This window comes from Chrysemys picta, chromosome 12, assembly GCF_011386835.1.
Source record: "Chrysemys picta bellii isolate R12L10 chromosome 12, ASM1138683v2, whole genome shotgun sequence".
In the NCBI taxonomy this organism is placed as follows: domain Eukaryota; kingdom Metazoa; phylum Chordata; order Testudines; family Emydidae; genus Chrysemys; species Chrysemys picta.
Window position 1 is genome coordinate 45,110,040 of NC_088802.1, and position 13,989 is coordinate 45,124,028.

Sequence of the window (13,989 nt, forward strand, 5' to 3'; positions counted from 1 at the left end):
TGTGTGTGTATGCTTTTACAAAAATAACTTTAAGAAAAGAAGTAACTTCAGAGGGATTTATGGTGACATCTTAAATGTATTAAAGGTAGATCTTAAGGTTTTTCTTGTCAGAACCACAAAACAATTATATTTACTCTATAACTTGGATCTCCTCCACAGATCCTCACTTATCATCCTTTTCTTTCTGCAAAGAATACTTTGTGGGGTCCCCAAGTCGTTTTTTTAATCTTAAATATTGGGTACTGCCCAGGTGAATGAACCATCCTGATGAGCAAAAGACTTGTTCAGCTGACTTAGAAGCGCTATTAAGCAGGTTATGCTTTGGTTTGACGATTAAGTGTAACCCATTGAAATCTAATATGTCTCCTCGCCCTTTTATAGCGGTTTAATGATGCTGAATAGTTTCTTCTGAATAAATTTTATCTTCATTAAATCCTTGCTGTACACTTCTTTTTTGTAAGGAAAAGTTAAGAAAAAGAACTGAAGAACCTGAACGTGATGACAAGTTAAAAAAAGAGAAACAAGAGCGAGAAGAGAGAGAGAAAGAGAGGGAGCGTGAAAGAGAAGAGAGGGAGAGGAAGAGACGACGTGAGGAAGAAGAAAAGGAAAAAGAGAGGGCACGTGACAGAGAAAGACGTAAGAGGAGTCGTTCCCGTAGCAGACATTCAAGCAGAACATCTGACAGAAGATGCAGCAGATCACGGGACCACAAAAGATCAAGAAGCAGAGAGAGAAGGCGAAGCAGGTACCTTGATTAGGGACCATTGACTTTTCAAGTGAATTTATAGTGGTGTTCCATGCATGTAAGAACCTCTAAACTATATGATTTCAGGCTTCTGTACCTGTAAAGGAATGGTTGCTGTAAAGAATTTTGTTGGCCGATCAAGACAAGGACCTATGCTAACTTGATTGCTTTTCTCTGTTTTACTGTTTGTAACAACTTTTGAATACCACAGCCAGTTGATTCAAAAAATTCAGGGAATGTTCTAGACATCTCCTGTACCAACAGAAAAGAAATAAGAAATGTATGGAGAATGGGGGCACACAGAAGCCCGAGTATGGGGGAAGAATGTGGGACAAAGGTATGAGTAGAGTGGAATTGGTGGGGGGAGAGGGGGACTGAGCCCCTGGCATGGGATGGTGTTGCATGGACTGTTTGAAATAGAGGGATATGAGCGAGTAGCACAAAGGTTGCTTGTGGGAGAGAATGAAGGAACGCAAAGAGCCCCAGGTGTGTGTAATATACTCAGCCTACTGATGCAACAAAAGCCTATGCATCCGAAGAAGTGGGCTGTAGCCCACGAAAGCTTATGCTCTAATAAATTTGTTAGTCTCTAAGGTGCCACAAGTCCTCCTGTTCTTTTAGCAAAAGCCTTGTGTACACTTACGGTGGTGTGACAATTACACACTCACTGATTTGTAGCTATGTGTGGCAGTGAAAGAGCTTTTCTCCACTGCCTCCCTCCTGCCAGTGCCTTTTTCTGTGTCAGAGAAAGCCTCTGGCAGTGAGACACTAAACTGCTAAAAATAGCAGTGTAAATGTAGGAGGCACTACTTGGGCATGCAGAGAGCTGCCATGTATGATATATGCCCTCCGGTTCAGATGTGTAGGCTGCTCTACTCCCCTCAACCGTGCCTCACTCTCTCCACTACTGTTTATACCTATGCCAGCTGGGCATGCAGTGGGTGTAATCTACATGCCGCTTAAGTGTAGATGTACCTAAAGTTTTGCCACCCTTTAGTGGTATATAACTGCAAAATGTTTAGCCTTGTTTATGAAAACACTGAAGTTTCTCTGTATTTGTAGTTTTGGAACATAAGGAAGTACCATTATCTCCCTTTTACAGTTGGGAAACTGATGTACACAGAAGATACATGACTTGCTTGAGGTCATACCGGAAGTTTGTAGTAGAGCATAGCATTGAACCTAAGTCCTCCTAGTCCTGGGTTACACCATAACCACTGAACCAGGCTTCCTTTCTGATGTTCCTCTCAGTTGATCAGAAACTGCTAACTCTATAATGGAATCGGCTGAATTCTGTAGCTGTAGATGACAAATTTCTTTACATCACTTTGTATTGATACAGTACAAAAATAAAACAGGAGGAGGTGCATTGAAACCATTGAACAGAATATGACTTTGGACAGTTGAGCTAAAAATATGGAATCAGTTAGAGGAAGCTCTAGAATCATCACTTGATGAAACTGCTCTTCTATCAGGTCCAATATAACCTCTCCAGAGGTGGACAGTTCTTGCTGTTTCAGAGGATGAATCAAAAGAGAAACTGCCATGTATTAAAACTCACCGCCATTTTGGAAGTGGATGAAAACATCGTGATTTCATATATGTTGATGATGTAAGCATGATAGTTGACATACACTTCCATCGTAAAGTTTAAGTATTAATTTTTTTAAAGCTCTGATTTAAAAATCAGTATTAAAGCTTTTCCTGAGAATTGTTTCTTGTAGCTGTGGATGTTTGAAGAAGGCAGAGAAGGGTGGACAGAGAACTTGTAAAGTACTGAAAAATGTTCCTGGAAGGAAAGAGTTTATAAGAAAGACTTGATATTCCTCATAAATATTAAACCTTTTCTTATAAGCCGGCATAAGAGCAGAATGGTAACCTAGTGGCAAATTAATGAAGATTTTTTATTTTGAGTTGTAAATGACAGCTGATATTTTCTCTCTTTCAACTACTTCTAAATGTAAGGAGCCGAGATCGACGAAGAAGCAGAAGCCATGATAGGTCAGAAAGAAAACATAGGTCTCGCAGTCGGGACAGGAGACGATCAAAAAGTCGGGATCGGAAATCATATAAGCACAGAAGCAAAAGCAGAGATCGAGAACAAGACAGGAAATCTAAAGAAAAAGGTTAGTTTATGTGAGATTTTAAGACATGCAGAACTGATGTTACCCCTGAGACCTGTCCTTTCAGTCAAGGACTGAAAGATCTCTTAGGATCCTTCAGAGATTTGTAAGCAGCCCGTATGTGTCGCTACTACATGACTTTGAGACACGCTTCCCTTTCTCTTCATATCCTCCTGCCTCCTTGAAAAATGTGTGTTTCGCCTACTTACCTAGTGTTGTAATTCTCAAAGAAAAGCACACTACTGTGCAGTTCCCAAGCATTTTAGCCCGTTGACACATGCTGGCTGTTTGGCTTTGGAAAACCCCACACATCATTCTAACTCTCTAAATATATTTGATTACATCTTCTACTGCTGCCCTTAGAAGCGAGTTCTCCTTATTACTCTTGGACACTTCTGTAAATCTTAACTAGCTTCCCTCGTTGGTATGTATTTTGTTTTGGTTTTTTTAGCTGGACAGTCTTATGACATCTTCATTTTCTGTCCACTTCAATCATATCCTCTTAATCTTCTTTGTCTAATAAACACAACCGTAGTTTTCCCTAACTTCTGAGACCTTTCAGCGTCGTGGCCTGCATCCGTACCATCTTAGGTTGTGATTCCATCAGATTTCATAAATGAAGCAAGATCTGGTATATACAGTATATGGGGAATCTCGAAGAAACACCAAATTGTTCCTCAGAATTGTTTTATGGCAATACATGCTACGTCAAGTAATACAGTGAATGTTTAGAAGGTGGCTCTCTTCCCTTTGAATCAGTACTGATCCAGTGCTCCCAACACAGACTGTTGTTAGATTGGGCTATGCTGCCAGAGGTTCCATCATTCATAAAAGATGTAAAACTGGTCGTGACCACTTGTGAATATGAAAGATCCATAGTACTTTTCATAATACAAAGGTGTTAATTCCATATCCTGCTAAATTCCCATTTTTAATTTTCTCTGCAACTTCATTTGGATACACTTCCTGATCTAAACCGTTTTGGGTTGCTGTATGCTTTCAAACGGCTGGCACATTTCACAATAGAGATGGCTTCATTTCAGTGGTGGGTAAAATGATTAATATATATCTATAAAGTACTTGGAGATCCTCTGGGGTGAAAGGTGCTATATGAATGTGGATTATAGGTTAGCCTATTTGCCCTGCTCTAATTTTTCCCATTTCTTCAGTAGACTCTGGATTGGTTCTCAAAATATGGATAGCACTTCAGATGTTTTTTTGCCTGACCTTTTTTTTTTTCCAGTATAACCTTTCTGTTGTATACTGTGATACATTTCATTATTTGGTTTCCTCTCCACTCTGTTCTGCTTAGTTGTAAGCATTCTGCAAGCTTGTATGCTTTGCTGCTTGCTTGTTCACTGTTGCAAGTGGTCAGATCTAATGCTAGGCCTGTAATGCATACTTGCTTGTAACTTTTACCTCCTCATATGTCTATTATTTCATTGACCTAGATTATAAAGCAGATTTTTGGTATTCAATTGGAGGAGCCCTCTTTAATCCTTCACTAATACTGTGTGTGTGTGTGTATGTGCATACTTATAACTTTATACCGTAGTTGCTCAAATTGTTTCCATTATTGAGCTCTTAATTAGGTTTATAGCTTCATAATTCTTTTCTTTATAGTTTTATAAATAGGGGTGTAGTGATTTCATTGAGTTAAATTTTCCTTCTGGTCATCTTTTTGTTTGCTACTTACTACCTCCTTCCCCCAGGACTGAGAACATACATAAGAACATAAGGACGGCTATACTGGGTCAGACCAAAGGTCCATCTAGCCCAGTATCCTGTCTTCCAACAGTGGCCAATGCCAGGTGCCCCAGAGGGAATGACCGGAACAGGTAATCATCAAGTGATCCATTCCCAGTTGCCTATTCCCAGCTTCTGGTGAACAGAGGCTAGGGACACCATCCCTGCCCATCCTGGCTAATAGCCATTGATGGACCTATCCTCCATGAATTTATCTAGTTCTTTTTTGAACCCTATTATAGTCTTGGCCTTCACAACATGCTCTGGCAAAGAGTTCCACAGTTGACTGTGCGTTGTGTGAAGAAATACTTCCTTTTGTTTGTTTTAAACCTGTTGCCTATTAATTTCATTTGGTGACCCCTAGTTCTTGTGTTATGAGAAGGAGTAAATAACACTTCCTTATTTACTTTCTCCACACCAGTCATGATTTCATAGACCTCAATCATATCCCCCCTTAGGCATCTCTTTTCCAAGCTGAATGGTCTGAGTCTTATTAATCTCCCTCATATTGAAGGGACATGTCCAGTTCCAATATATCTCTTTTTGAGATGGGGTGACCACTTCTGCACACAGTATTCAAGATGTGGACGTACCATGGATTTATATAAAGGCATTTTCTGTCATCTTATCTATCCCTTTCTTAATGGTTCCCAACAATCTGTTTGCTTTTTTGACTGCTGCTGCACATTGAGTGGATGTTTTCAGAGAACTATCCACAATGACTCCAAGATCTCTTTCTTGAGTGGTAACAGCTAATTTAGCCCCATAATTTTATATGTATAGTTGGGATTATATTTTCCCAATGTGCATTACTTTGCATGTATCAACATTGAATTTCATCTGCCATTTTGTTTCCCAATCACCCAGTTTTGAGAGATCCTTTTGTAGCTCTTTGCAGTCTGCTTGGGACTTAACTATCTTGAGTAGTTTTGTATCATCTGAAAATTTTGCCACCTCACTGTTTACCCCTTTTTCCAGATCATTTTATGAATATGTTGAATAGGACTGGTCCAGTACAGACATCTGGGGGACACCACTATTTACCTTGCTCCATTCTGAAAACTGACCCTTTATTCCTACCCTTTGTTTCCTATTTTTTAACCAGTTACCACTCCATGAGAGGACCTTCCCTCTTATCCCATGGCAGCTTGCTTTGCTTAAGAGCCTTTCGTGAGGGACCTTGTCAAAGGCTTTCTGAAAATCTAAGTACACTGTATCCACTGGATCCCCCTTGTCTACATGCTTGTTGACCCCCTCAAAAGAATTCTAGTTGGTTGGTGAGGCATGATTTCCCTTTACAAAAACCATGTTGACTCTTCCCTAACAAATTATGTTCATCTATCTGTCTGACAATTTTATTCTTTACTATAGTTTCAACCAGTTTGCCCGGTACTGAAGTCAAGCTTATCAGCCTGTAATTGCTGGGATCACCACTGGAGCGCTTTTTAAAAATTGGCGTCACATTAGCTATCCTCCAGTCATTTGGTACAGAAGTGAATTTAAATGATAGGTTACATACTACAGTTAGTAGTTCTGCGATTTCACATTTGAGTTCCTTCAGAACTCTTGGGTAATACCAGATGGTCCTTGTGACTTATTACTCTGTTTAGTTTATTGATTTGTTCCAAAACCACCTCTAATAACACCTAAATCTGGAACAGTTCTTCAGATTTGTCACCTAAAAAGAATAGCTCAGGTTTTGGAATCTCCCTCACATGCTCAGCCGTGAAGACCGATGCAAAGAATTTATTTAGTTTCTCTGCAATGGCCTTATCGTCCCTGCGTGCTCCTTTAGCATCACGATCATCCAGTGGCCCCTCTGATTGTTTAGAAGGCTTCCTATTTCAGATGTATTTAATTTAAAAAATTTTTGCTATTACTTTTTGAATCTTTGGCTAGCTGTTCTTCACATTCTTTTTTGGCCTTCACTTGCCAGACTTTATGCTCCTTCCTATTTTCCTCACTAGGATTTAACTTCCACTTTTTAAAGGATGCCTTTTTGCCTCTCACTGCTTCTTTTACTTCGTTGTTTAGTCATGGTGGCACGTTTTTGGTTCTCTTACAATGTTTTTTAATTTGGGGTATGCATTTAAGTTGAGCCTCTATTATGGTGTCTTTAAAAAGTTTCCATGCAGCTTGCAGGGATTTCACTTTTGGAGCTATACTTTTTAATTTCTGTTTAACTAACCTCCTCATTTTTGTGTAGTTCCCCTTTCTGAAATGAAATGCTACAGTGTTGGGCTGTTGTGGTGTTTTCGCTGCCACAGAGATGTTAAATTTAATTATATTATGCTCACTATTATCAAGCAGTCCAGCTATATTCATTTCTTGGACCAGATCCTGTGCTCCACTTAGGACTAAATCAAGAATTGCCTCTCCTCTTATGGATTCCAGGACTAGCTGCTCCAAGAAGCAGTCCTTTAAGGTGCCAAGAAACTTTATCTCTGCATCCCATCCTGAGGTGACACGTACCCAGTCAATATGGGGATAGTTGAAATCCCCCATTATTATTGAGTTTTTTATTTTAATAGCCTTTCTAATTTCTCTGAGCATTTCACAGTCACTATCATCATCCTGGTCAGGTGGTCGGTAATATATCCTACTGCTATATTCTTCTTATTAGAGCATGGAATTACTATCCATAAAGACTCTGTGGTACAGTTCGGTTCATTTACAATTTTTACTTCATTTGATTCTATGCTATATTTCTGCCACTCCCCCACCGGCATGACCTGTTCTGTCCTTCTGATCTATTTTGTACCCTGGTATTACTGTGTCCCATTGATTATTCTCATTCCACCAAGTTTTTGTGATGCCTATTATATCAATATCCTCATTTAATATGAAGCACACTAGTTCACCCATCTTATTATGTAGACTTCTAGCATTTGTATATAAGCATTTTAAAAACTTGTCACTTTTTAGCTGTCTGCCATTACATAATGTAATTGAATGGGACTTTTTTCATTTGACTTTCTTATCAGATCTTACACTTACTTTATCATTTTCCATCCTCTCCTCCTTACTAGGACATAGAGAATCTCCATTTATAGATCCTCCCATAAGGGATGTCTCTGTCTGAACCACAAGCTCCTCCGCACCTGTTGGCTTTCTCCCAGCCCTTAGTTTAAAAACTGCTCTATGACCTTGTTAAGTGCCAGCAATCTGGTTCCATTTTGGTTTAGGTGGAGCCCATCCTTGCAGTATAGGCTCCCCCTTTCCCAAAAGTTTCCCCAGTTCCTAATAAATCTAAACCCCTCCTCCCTACACCATTGTCTCATCCACGCATTGAGACCCTGCAGTTCTGCCTGTCTAACCAGCTCTGCATGTGGAACTGGAAGCATTTCAGAGAATGCTACCATGGAGGCCCTGCACTTCAATACCTAGCAGCTTAAATTTGGCCTCCAGGACCTCTCTCCTAACCTTCCCTATGTCATTGATACCTATGTATACCATGACCACCAGCTCCTCCCCGGCACTACAAGGTCTTTTCAGCTCCTGGTAACCTTAGAAGTGTAATACTAGATTTGGGGAAATAAATGATGATCTGTTCAGTAAACCATCATAGTATTAATAAATAGCATAGGGCTGTGGAACAGGGCTATGATGCATGTTTTTGCAGTAGAGGGATACATGCACTCTAAAATCTAGAATGAATTCTGCATTCACTGCAGAGAGCAGGGAAGTTTATTTTGCTGGGAGGTAAAATGTTTCTAAATTTTACTCCACCCCATTTTGCGAGACTTAAATTACATGGATCGGGCACATCAGTATTTAGCTTTGAAGGTCCAAGCAACAGAGTTGCAATAAATAGAGACACTGTTAATGTGATTTCAACTGTGAGTGCTCATTTCTTGGGCCCAGAAGCAACGCTCCATCGTCTGCAGCTGCTCCACAATTGCCACCTTTTTTGATGTCCCTTAACAATCTGTCCTTGAAGAAATCGTCATGTCGTTGTTGTTTCTTCCTGCGGGCTTGCAAATACCAGAGGATCATGCATCCTGTATTTGCAACATTCATGAGCACAGTGCAGAGCTATGCAGTCTTGGTGCCATGTTGGATTGTGGGATTTTTTTTTAAAGGTGTGAAAATTAAGGGATGTGGATAGCATTGTGGGATGCCAAATGTTGCATCTCATAGGGGAACTTGACCCCTAGCTCCCAGAGATCCCTGCACAACTCATTCCACAACACCTTGTGAAAATTTGCCAAAAGGCATTATGCTGGATGGTGGCACATGACACAGTGGAATACCTACCCATGGTGCATCACACTTTGCATTGACACAAGCTCTCCTGGTGAGGATGCACAGCATTGATGCAAGCAACTAAGTATGCACATGTAGGAGCAATATACAAACTTCAGCAGCTGTACGCCAACACAGCTTTCGTCAACCAAAGGTTTTAGCGTAGACATGGCTTTAGTCTACTTTGTGTGCATGCACAGTGTGTGTTTTGGATGCTAAGACTCCTGCCATTTGAATTCTTGCTTTTTTTGTGACTTTACAGTAGTTTTCATAGTTACTGTGGGTCAGGATTTTAAAGTGAGCGGCAAGGGTTGGCTGAAAATAATACTTTATATGGTGCCTTTCATCTTGAAATCTCAAATTCCTTTACAAACATGAATTAAACCCCCATGCCACTGATGGTTTTTGAAGCTGCAAATATTCACCCAGAAATATTTGTGCATCCATTCAGTCAAGAAACAACCAATATTAGGTGATCTTACCTGATGAATCACAACTAATCAACATAAATCATATAGGGAGCCTATAAAAATCTACAGAGAACTATTTGTGATCTATCCACAATAATAAATACAATATTGTGAGATAATTTTGAATAACTGTGTTGAAGGAACTTCCTTTACTGTCTGCTTGCAGATATCACTGGTGCTGAAGGAAGCTAAATTCATTACAGATTAATTGTTACAAATATTTGCTCAGTTCTAGTTAGCGAACTCCAGGAGCTATGATGTAATTTTCTTGTTCTTCAGGTTCTCGAAGACGGGGGTTCTTTGTATAGCTTCATCTTTCGTACCACAGGTTAATGTTTATATCTTCTGAAAAAGTTCTCTTTCCTATCTATCCAAACGCAAAAAACTGCACACCCATAGGGCTGTTATCTATCATACCTACATAGGATAGAAGATCAGTTTATTGGACTGACTAGTAGTCCTCTGCAGGGAAACAAGACTTCTGTTCCTCAGTGGAGCTATGTGTGCATCGGCGATACCTATAAGGCACAAAGAGAAGACTTTGCAACAAGGTCATTTAGAGTGTAATCCACCTGATTTACAATAGCTACAATACTGAGGGCAGACAGATATGCAACACTATCAGAAGACTTCTCCAGTTACCTATTTGGACATCACTAAATGCTTTTTCCAAGCACTATAGGCAGGATGTGCTTCTTCAGTTCCAGTGTTTTTTAGGCAGTTGTCCTGCCTCTTGTGGGTTTGATTTTGGCCGTTTTCCTTGCTGTTTGGTGGTCTGTCCTAATAAAACTGTTGTGCAAACTTTCTCTGTGTAGATACACTAATTCTTTCTTCAAACTTAGCTTTTTCACTTATGTCTTTTAAAGTGTAGAATTGCTATGCCAATCCAGATGTGCCACCTTGCAAATAGCTTTCTTGGATGTTTTTAACTTGTTTTATGTATTTGGTTCTAAGCTGCTTGCATATTAATCCATCTGAGGGACAGTCAATGTTCTTGTCTGTATACTGACGTCCAAGAACTTGTTTTTTCAGTCTCCACCTATTGGGCAGAAGGTTGGCCCTGTGGTTTGAAGTGATACAGGATAAACTAGTATGTTTTGTTTTTAAATTTACTCATTATTCAGTTTACAGACAATACGGATTTTAAACTGTAAATGTGTGAATTTTTTTCCCCTACTGGAAAACTTTGCTGCTTCCGTTACATTTTCTTCACTCTACCTTATGATTGTAGAGGAAAAGAAAATACCAGTTTTTCAGCAAATATCCAATTCTTTATTCACCATTCACCCTCCTAGTTCTTGAAAAAACTGGGGTCCCATCAATCTGTTGCTCATTTGTTTTGTAAAATAGTGCCTTTATATCTCTAGCAGTCTTTCTTCCCCAATCTTTTATCATTTAAAGATGAAGGATTAATAACATATCTCAGAGAAGCATCATTACATTTTGTCCTGTTGAAGTTGACTTTGGTATTCCCTTTGATTCTTATTTTAAACCTAGCTAAGTTTTATGTTTGCTTGTTTTTCCTGGATGTTCATTTATTTTCTTCCCTCTGTAACAATGGTTAATAACAGACTGAATAGCAATGCCTTATTATCCCTTCATTCTTTTTGGTTCCCTTTTCAAGAACCAAGTTTAATAACCAGTGCGTAGCCTCCCTTGGCACACGTATCACACACACACAAAATCTATTCAGAGCATAACACTGAATCCAGTGGTAAAGCACTCATGAAGCACATCCACATAAATCACTGTTGGTTACACTTTTCCCCAATTTCTATATCTCAAGGTAAAGTTGAGTAATTGTCACACTACTGCTATGCTGTCCTTCCTCCTTTTCACCACTTTTAATTTTGCTTCTTTTTATTTTGCCCTGTTACTCTAAAGCCTATGCCTATAACTGTGACTTTTTGTTACTGTTTCCAATTTGAGATTGTCCCACCTCCTGTGTTCCACTCCTCACATGTGCAAAGTGTTTTACTTTGAAATCCATGGTTAATGTCTTCTTTCATGGCAGAAAAGAGGGCATCTGATGATAAAAAAAGTAGTATGAAGTCCAGTAGTCGAGAAAAACAGAGTGAAGACAGAAATACAGACTCGAAGGACAGTGATACTAAGAATGAGGTCAATGGGACCAATGAAGACATTAAATCTGAAGGTGACACTCAGTCCAATTAAAACTGATCTGATATGACCTCAGATCAGACAGAGGTAAGTGCATTATTTCAAACTTTGATTAGGGCTTTTTGTTACTGTTTAACAGTGCAGCGTAAGTATGCACAGATGAAGATGGAGCTAAATCAAGTAAGAAGACATACTAAAGCACCTTCTGAAGGAAAAGACAGTGTAGTCCTGCAAAACATTTTGAGGTACATTGTTTTGTCTCAGCTATTTTGTAGCAGACTCATGCCCCCATTAGTGTGCCTCTTTGGAACATATTTGTAATATAGTCTCCATAGAAAATTTAATTATCCTTTTTTTTTTTTATTTTTAGGGATTTTGTCGTTTTTTTTAAAAATTGAACTGTTTTTGTATTTAAGTCCATATTGTGTTGGTACATCAGCAGAAACATTTGCTTTAATACTTAATATTTCTGAGGCACATGTTGGACTACTTTGTTTTTATATAAACTGCTAGTATTTCTTTGTCAAGGATGTTTCTAGTTTTTTTTTGCTTTATTGCCTTGCATTCTAATGCAGTTTGTTCTGTAACTCGAGAGCCAGTAGCATTGGATTGATGGAAGTGTAGGGTTTATGAATTATTGCAGCTGACTACCATACCTCACACAGCGTTGGTGTTGTGAGCGGCCCATGAAAAGCCAAATTAAAAATCAAGGATTCAGTCAAACTAAGCAGGTACTCATGCCAGGTACTCCTTTCTCTACCCACATCCATGTTTGAATGCTGTTGCCTGTAATCTTTAAGCTTACTGTTGTGTTTTTATTTACAAGAAAGTGAAAAGGATTTTTTGTGTATTGTGTGAAAACTATAAATCTGATGTTAACAGAATGGAATTTTCTTTCAACTGTGTGTAGGGATGCAGTGCTGCCCAGAATTAGATATCTTTAAGAGTTTTAAATGCAATAAATACTACATAATAATCGCCTTGTTACATTCAATGCAATTCAAGTCTTTAAGAGGTATGTGTTTAATATTTCCTACTGTGTAGGAGAATTTGCAGTCAGCCATAGTACAGAGCAGTATAATGGCTGATTCCAGACTTGTAAGGCAAATGTAAATACAAAGGCTGATGCCTAAAATTTTTAATAGTACATGGCAAGGATGTATGCTGACAATTCTCATTATTATGAAACTAAACGTTAGGAAATATATATATTAAAAAAACTTTAAAAGTTTTTCCATTCTTGACCTAATTTAAGCGTACAGAAACGGTTGTTGATGTATTCCTAAAATAAGGAGCGAACGTTGGAGAAGACAGCTGATAAATTAGCTGTTTGCAATATAAACTATTAGTATAGTTTCAGTATTTACGCTATGAACTCTTAAACACTTAAGGGTTGATCATTAGACCATTAAGATTGCATTATTGCTCTGGAACCCCTAATTTTCAATATTGAAGTTTTAGTAGAGTAAGATGACAGCTAAGAACTGGGCCAATATTTAGAAATGGCAAACTAACCTTGCTTTACATTGTCTAATTGTTTGCTTTCCCAAAATTTTGCATTATAGGACTACCACGTGAAGAATCTGCGAAGAATCCGGAAGACAGCTTGCAATGAAGATCTGCTTTAAATGAGGTGAAAGAAAGCTGTAGTGGCATAGAAAAATATAAAGTTCAGTTAGAATTTTTTTTTATAAAATTAATTCAGGACTGTTGTTACCTCCCAGAGTGCAGAGGGATGAGTTAATAGCATACATGCCACTGAGAATATAAGTCCTGTATCATTTTTTTTCTTTAAGACTTTTTAAGATAAGAAACAAACATAACATGAACCCATGGCTTGCTCAGTGTTTATTTGCAAGATTTCATTCTTGGACTTCGAAACACAAGAATAAATGTTTAGTATTTGTGTGAATTAAACTAAATTGAATCCCATTTTTACAACTAGGATATATCTAGCTGCTTGATATACCAGAAATGGAAATAAAGTATCTTTGAATTTCTGTTGCAAATTTGATTGTCTGTCATTAAACATTTAGTATTAAATACACTTTTTTCGTAATAAATCTATTCATGTCTTCAAGCTTAGTCCATTAATTTGGTTTCTATGGATTTTGTTTAGTTTATTCAGTTGGTGTTTGCTTTTGATTCCTCCAATTAGTCTCATGTTTTAAAACTGAGCTGATCACCTTCATCACCTGGTCCTTTATTGAACAGATGCACATTATCATCACAAGTGGCGTGATTTTTGCTGCAGTGTATTTTTCTTAGCAGTCAAACACAGAATCACAGAACAAAGATACTGCTGCAATTCTCCCTCTAATAAGGTTCATATCCAATATTTTTGGAAAGTCTTTGAATTTTCCTCTTAATGCACCAAGTCTTAATGCCAGCCCTTCATAAAAAAAAAAATCTAGGTTTTATTTTACCAAAACTGGGTGATATGGAATAGGATCAATGAGGAACTCAGGCTGGGACCTGTCTTTCTCTCATCCTGTTTTGGTCAAGTAAAATCCTAGAATTTCTTCAAATTTTTAGAGCA

At 38.4% G+C, this 13,989-nt stretch overlaps 1 protein-coding gene across 5 annotated transcripts in view; it reads left to right on the top strand.

Moving 5' to 3' along the window:
• The window catches only part of LUC7L3 (LUC7 like 3 pre-mRNA splicing factor), a 41,725-nt gene extending 28,195 nt beyond the window's left edge, over positions 1-13,530 (top strand). The window contains exons 8-12 of one of the 5 annotated variants that reach the window (XR_010591766.1): positions 462-745; positions 2,711-2,871; positions 11,344-11,484; positions 11,590-12,181; positions 13,016-13,530. Coding sequence is in view for 4 of the 5 variants with exons in the window: in XM_024101792.3 (XP_023957560.1) it covers positions 462-745; positions 2,711-2,871; positions 11,344-11,484; positions 11,590-11,771 (768 nt within the window). In the remaining variant the exon portion in view is untranslated. Of the gene's footprint in view, positions 1-461; positions 746-2,710; positions 2,872-4,580; positions 4,729-11,343; positions 11,538-11,589; positions 12,429-13,015 lie in introns of those variants that run through there. The other 4 variants (XM_024101793.3, XM_008163969.4, XM_024101792.3 and 1 more) reach the window with 4 other exon arrangements.
• Positions 13,531-13,989: the final 459 nt, after the last annotated feature.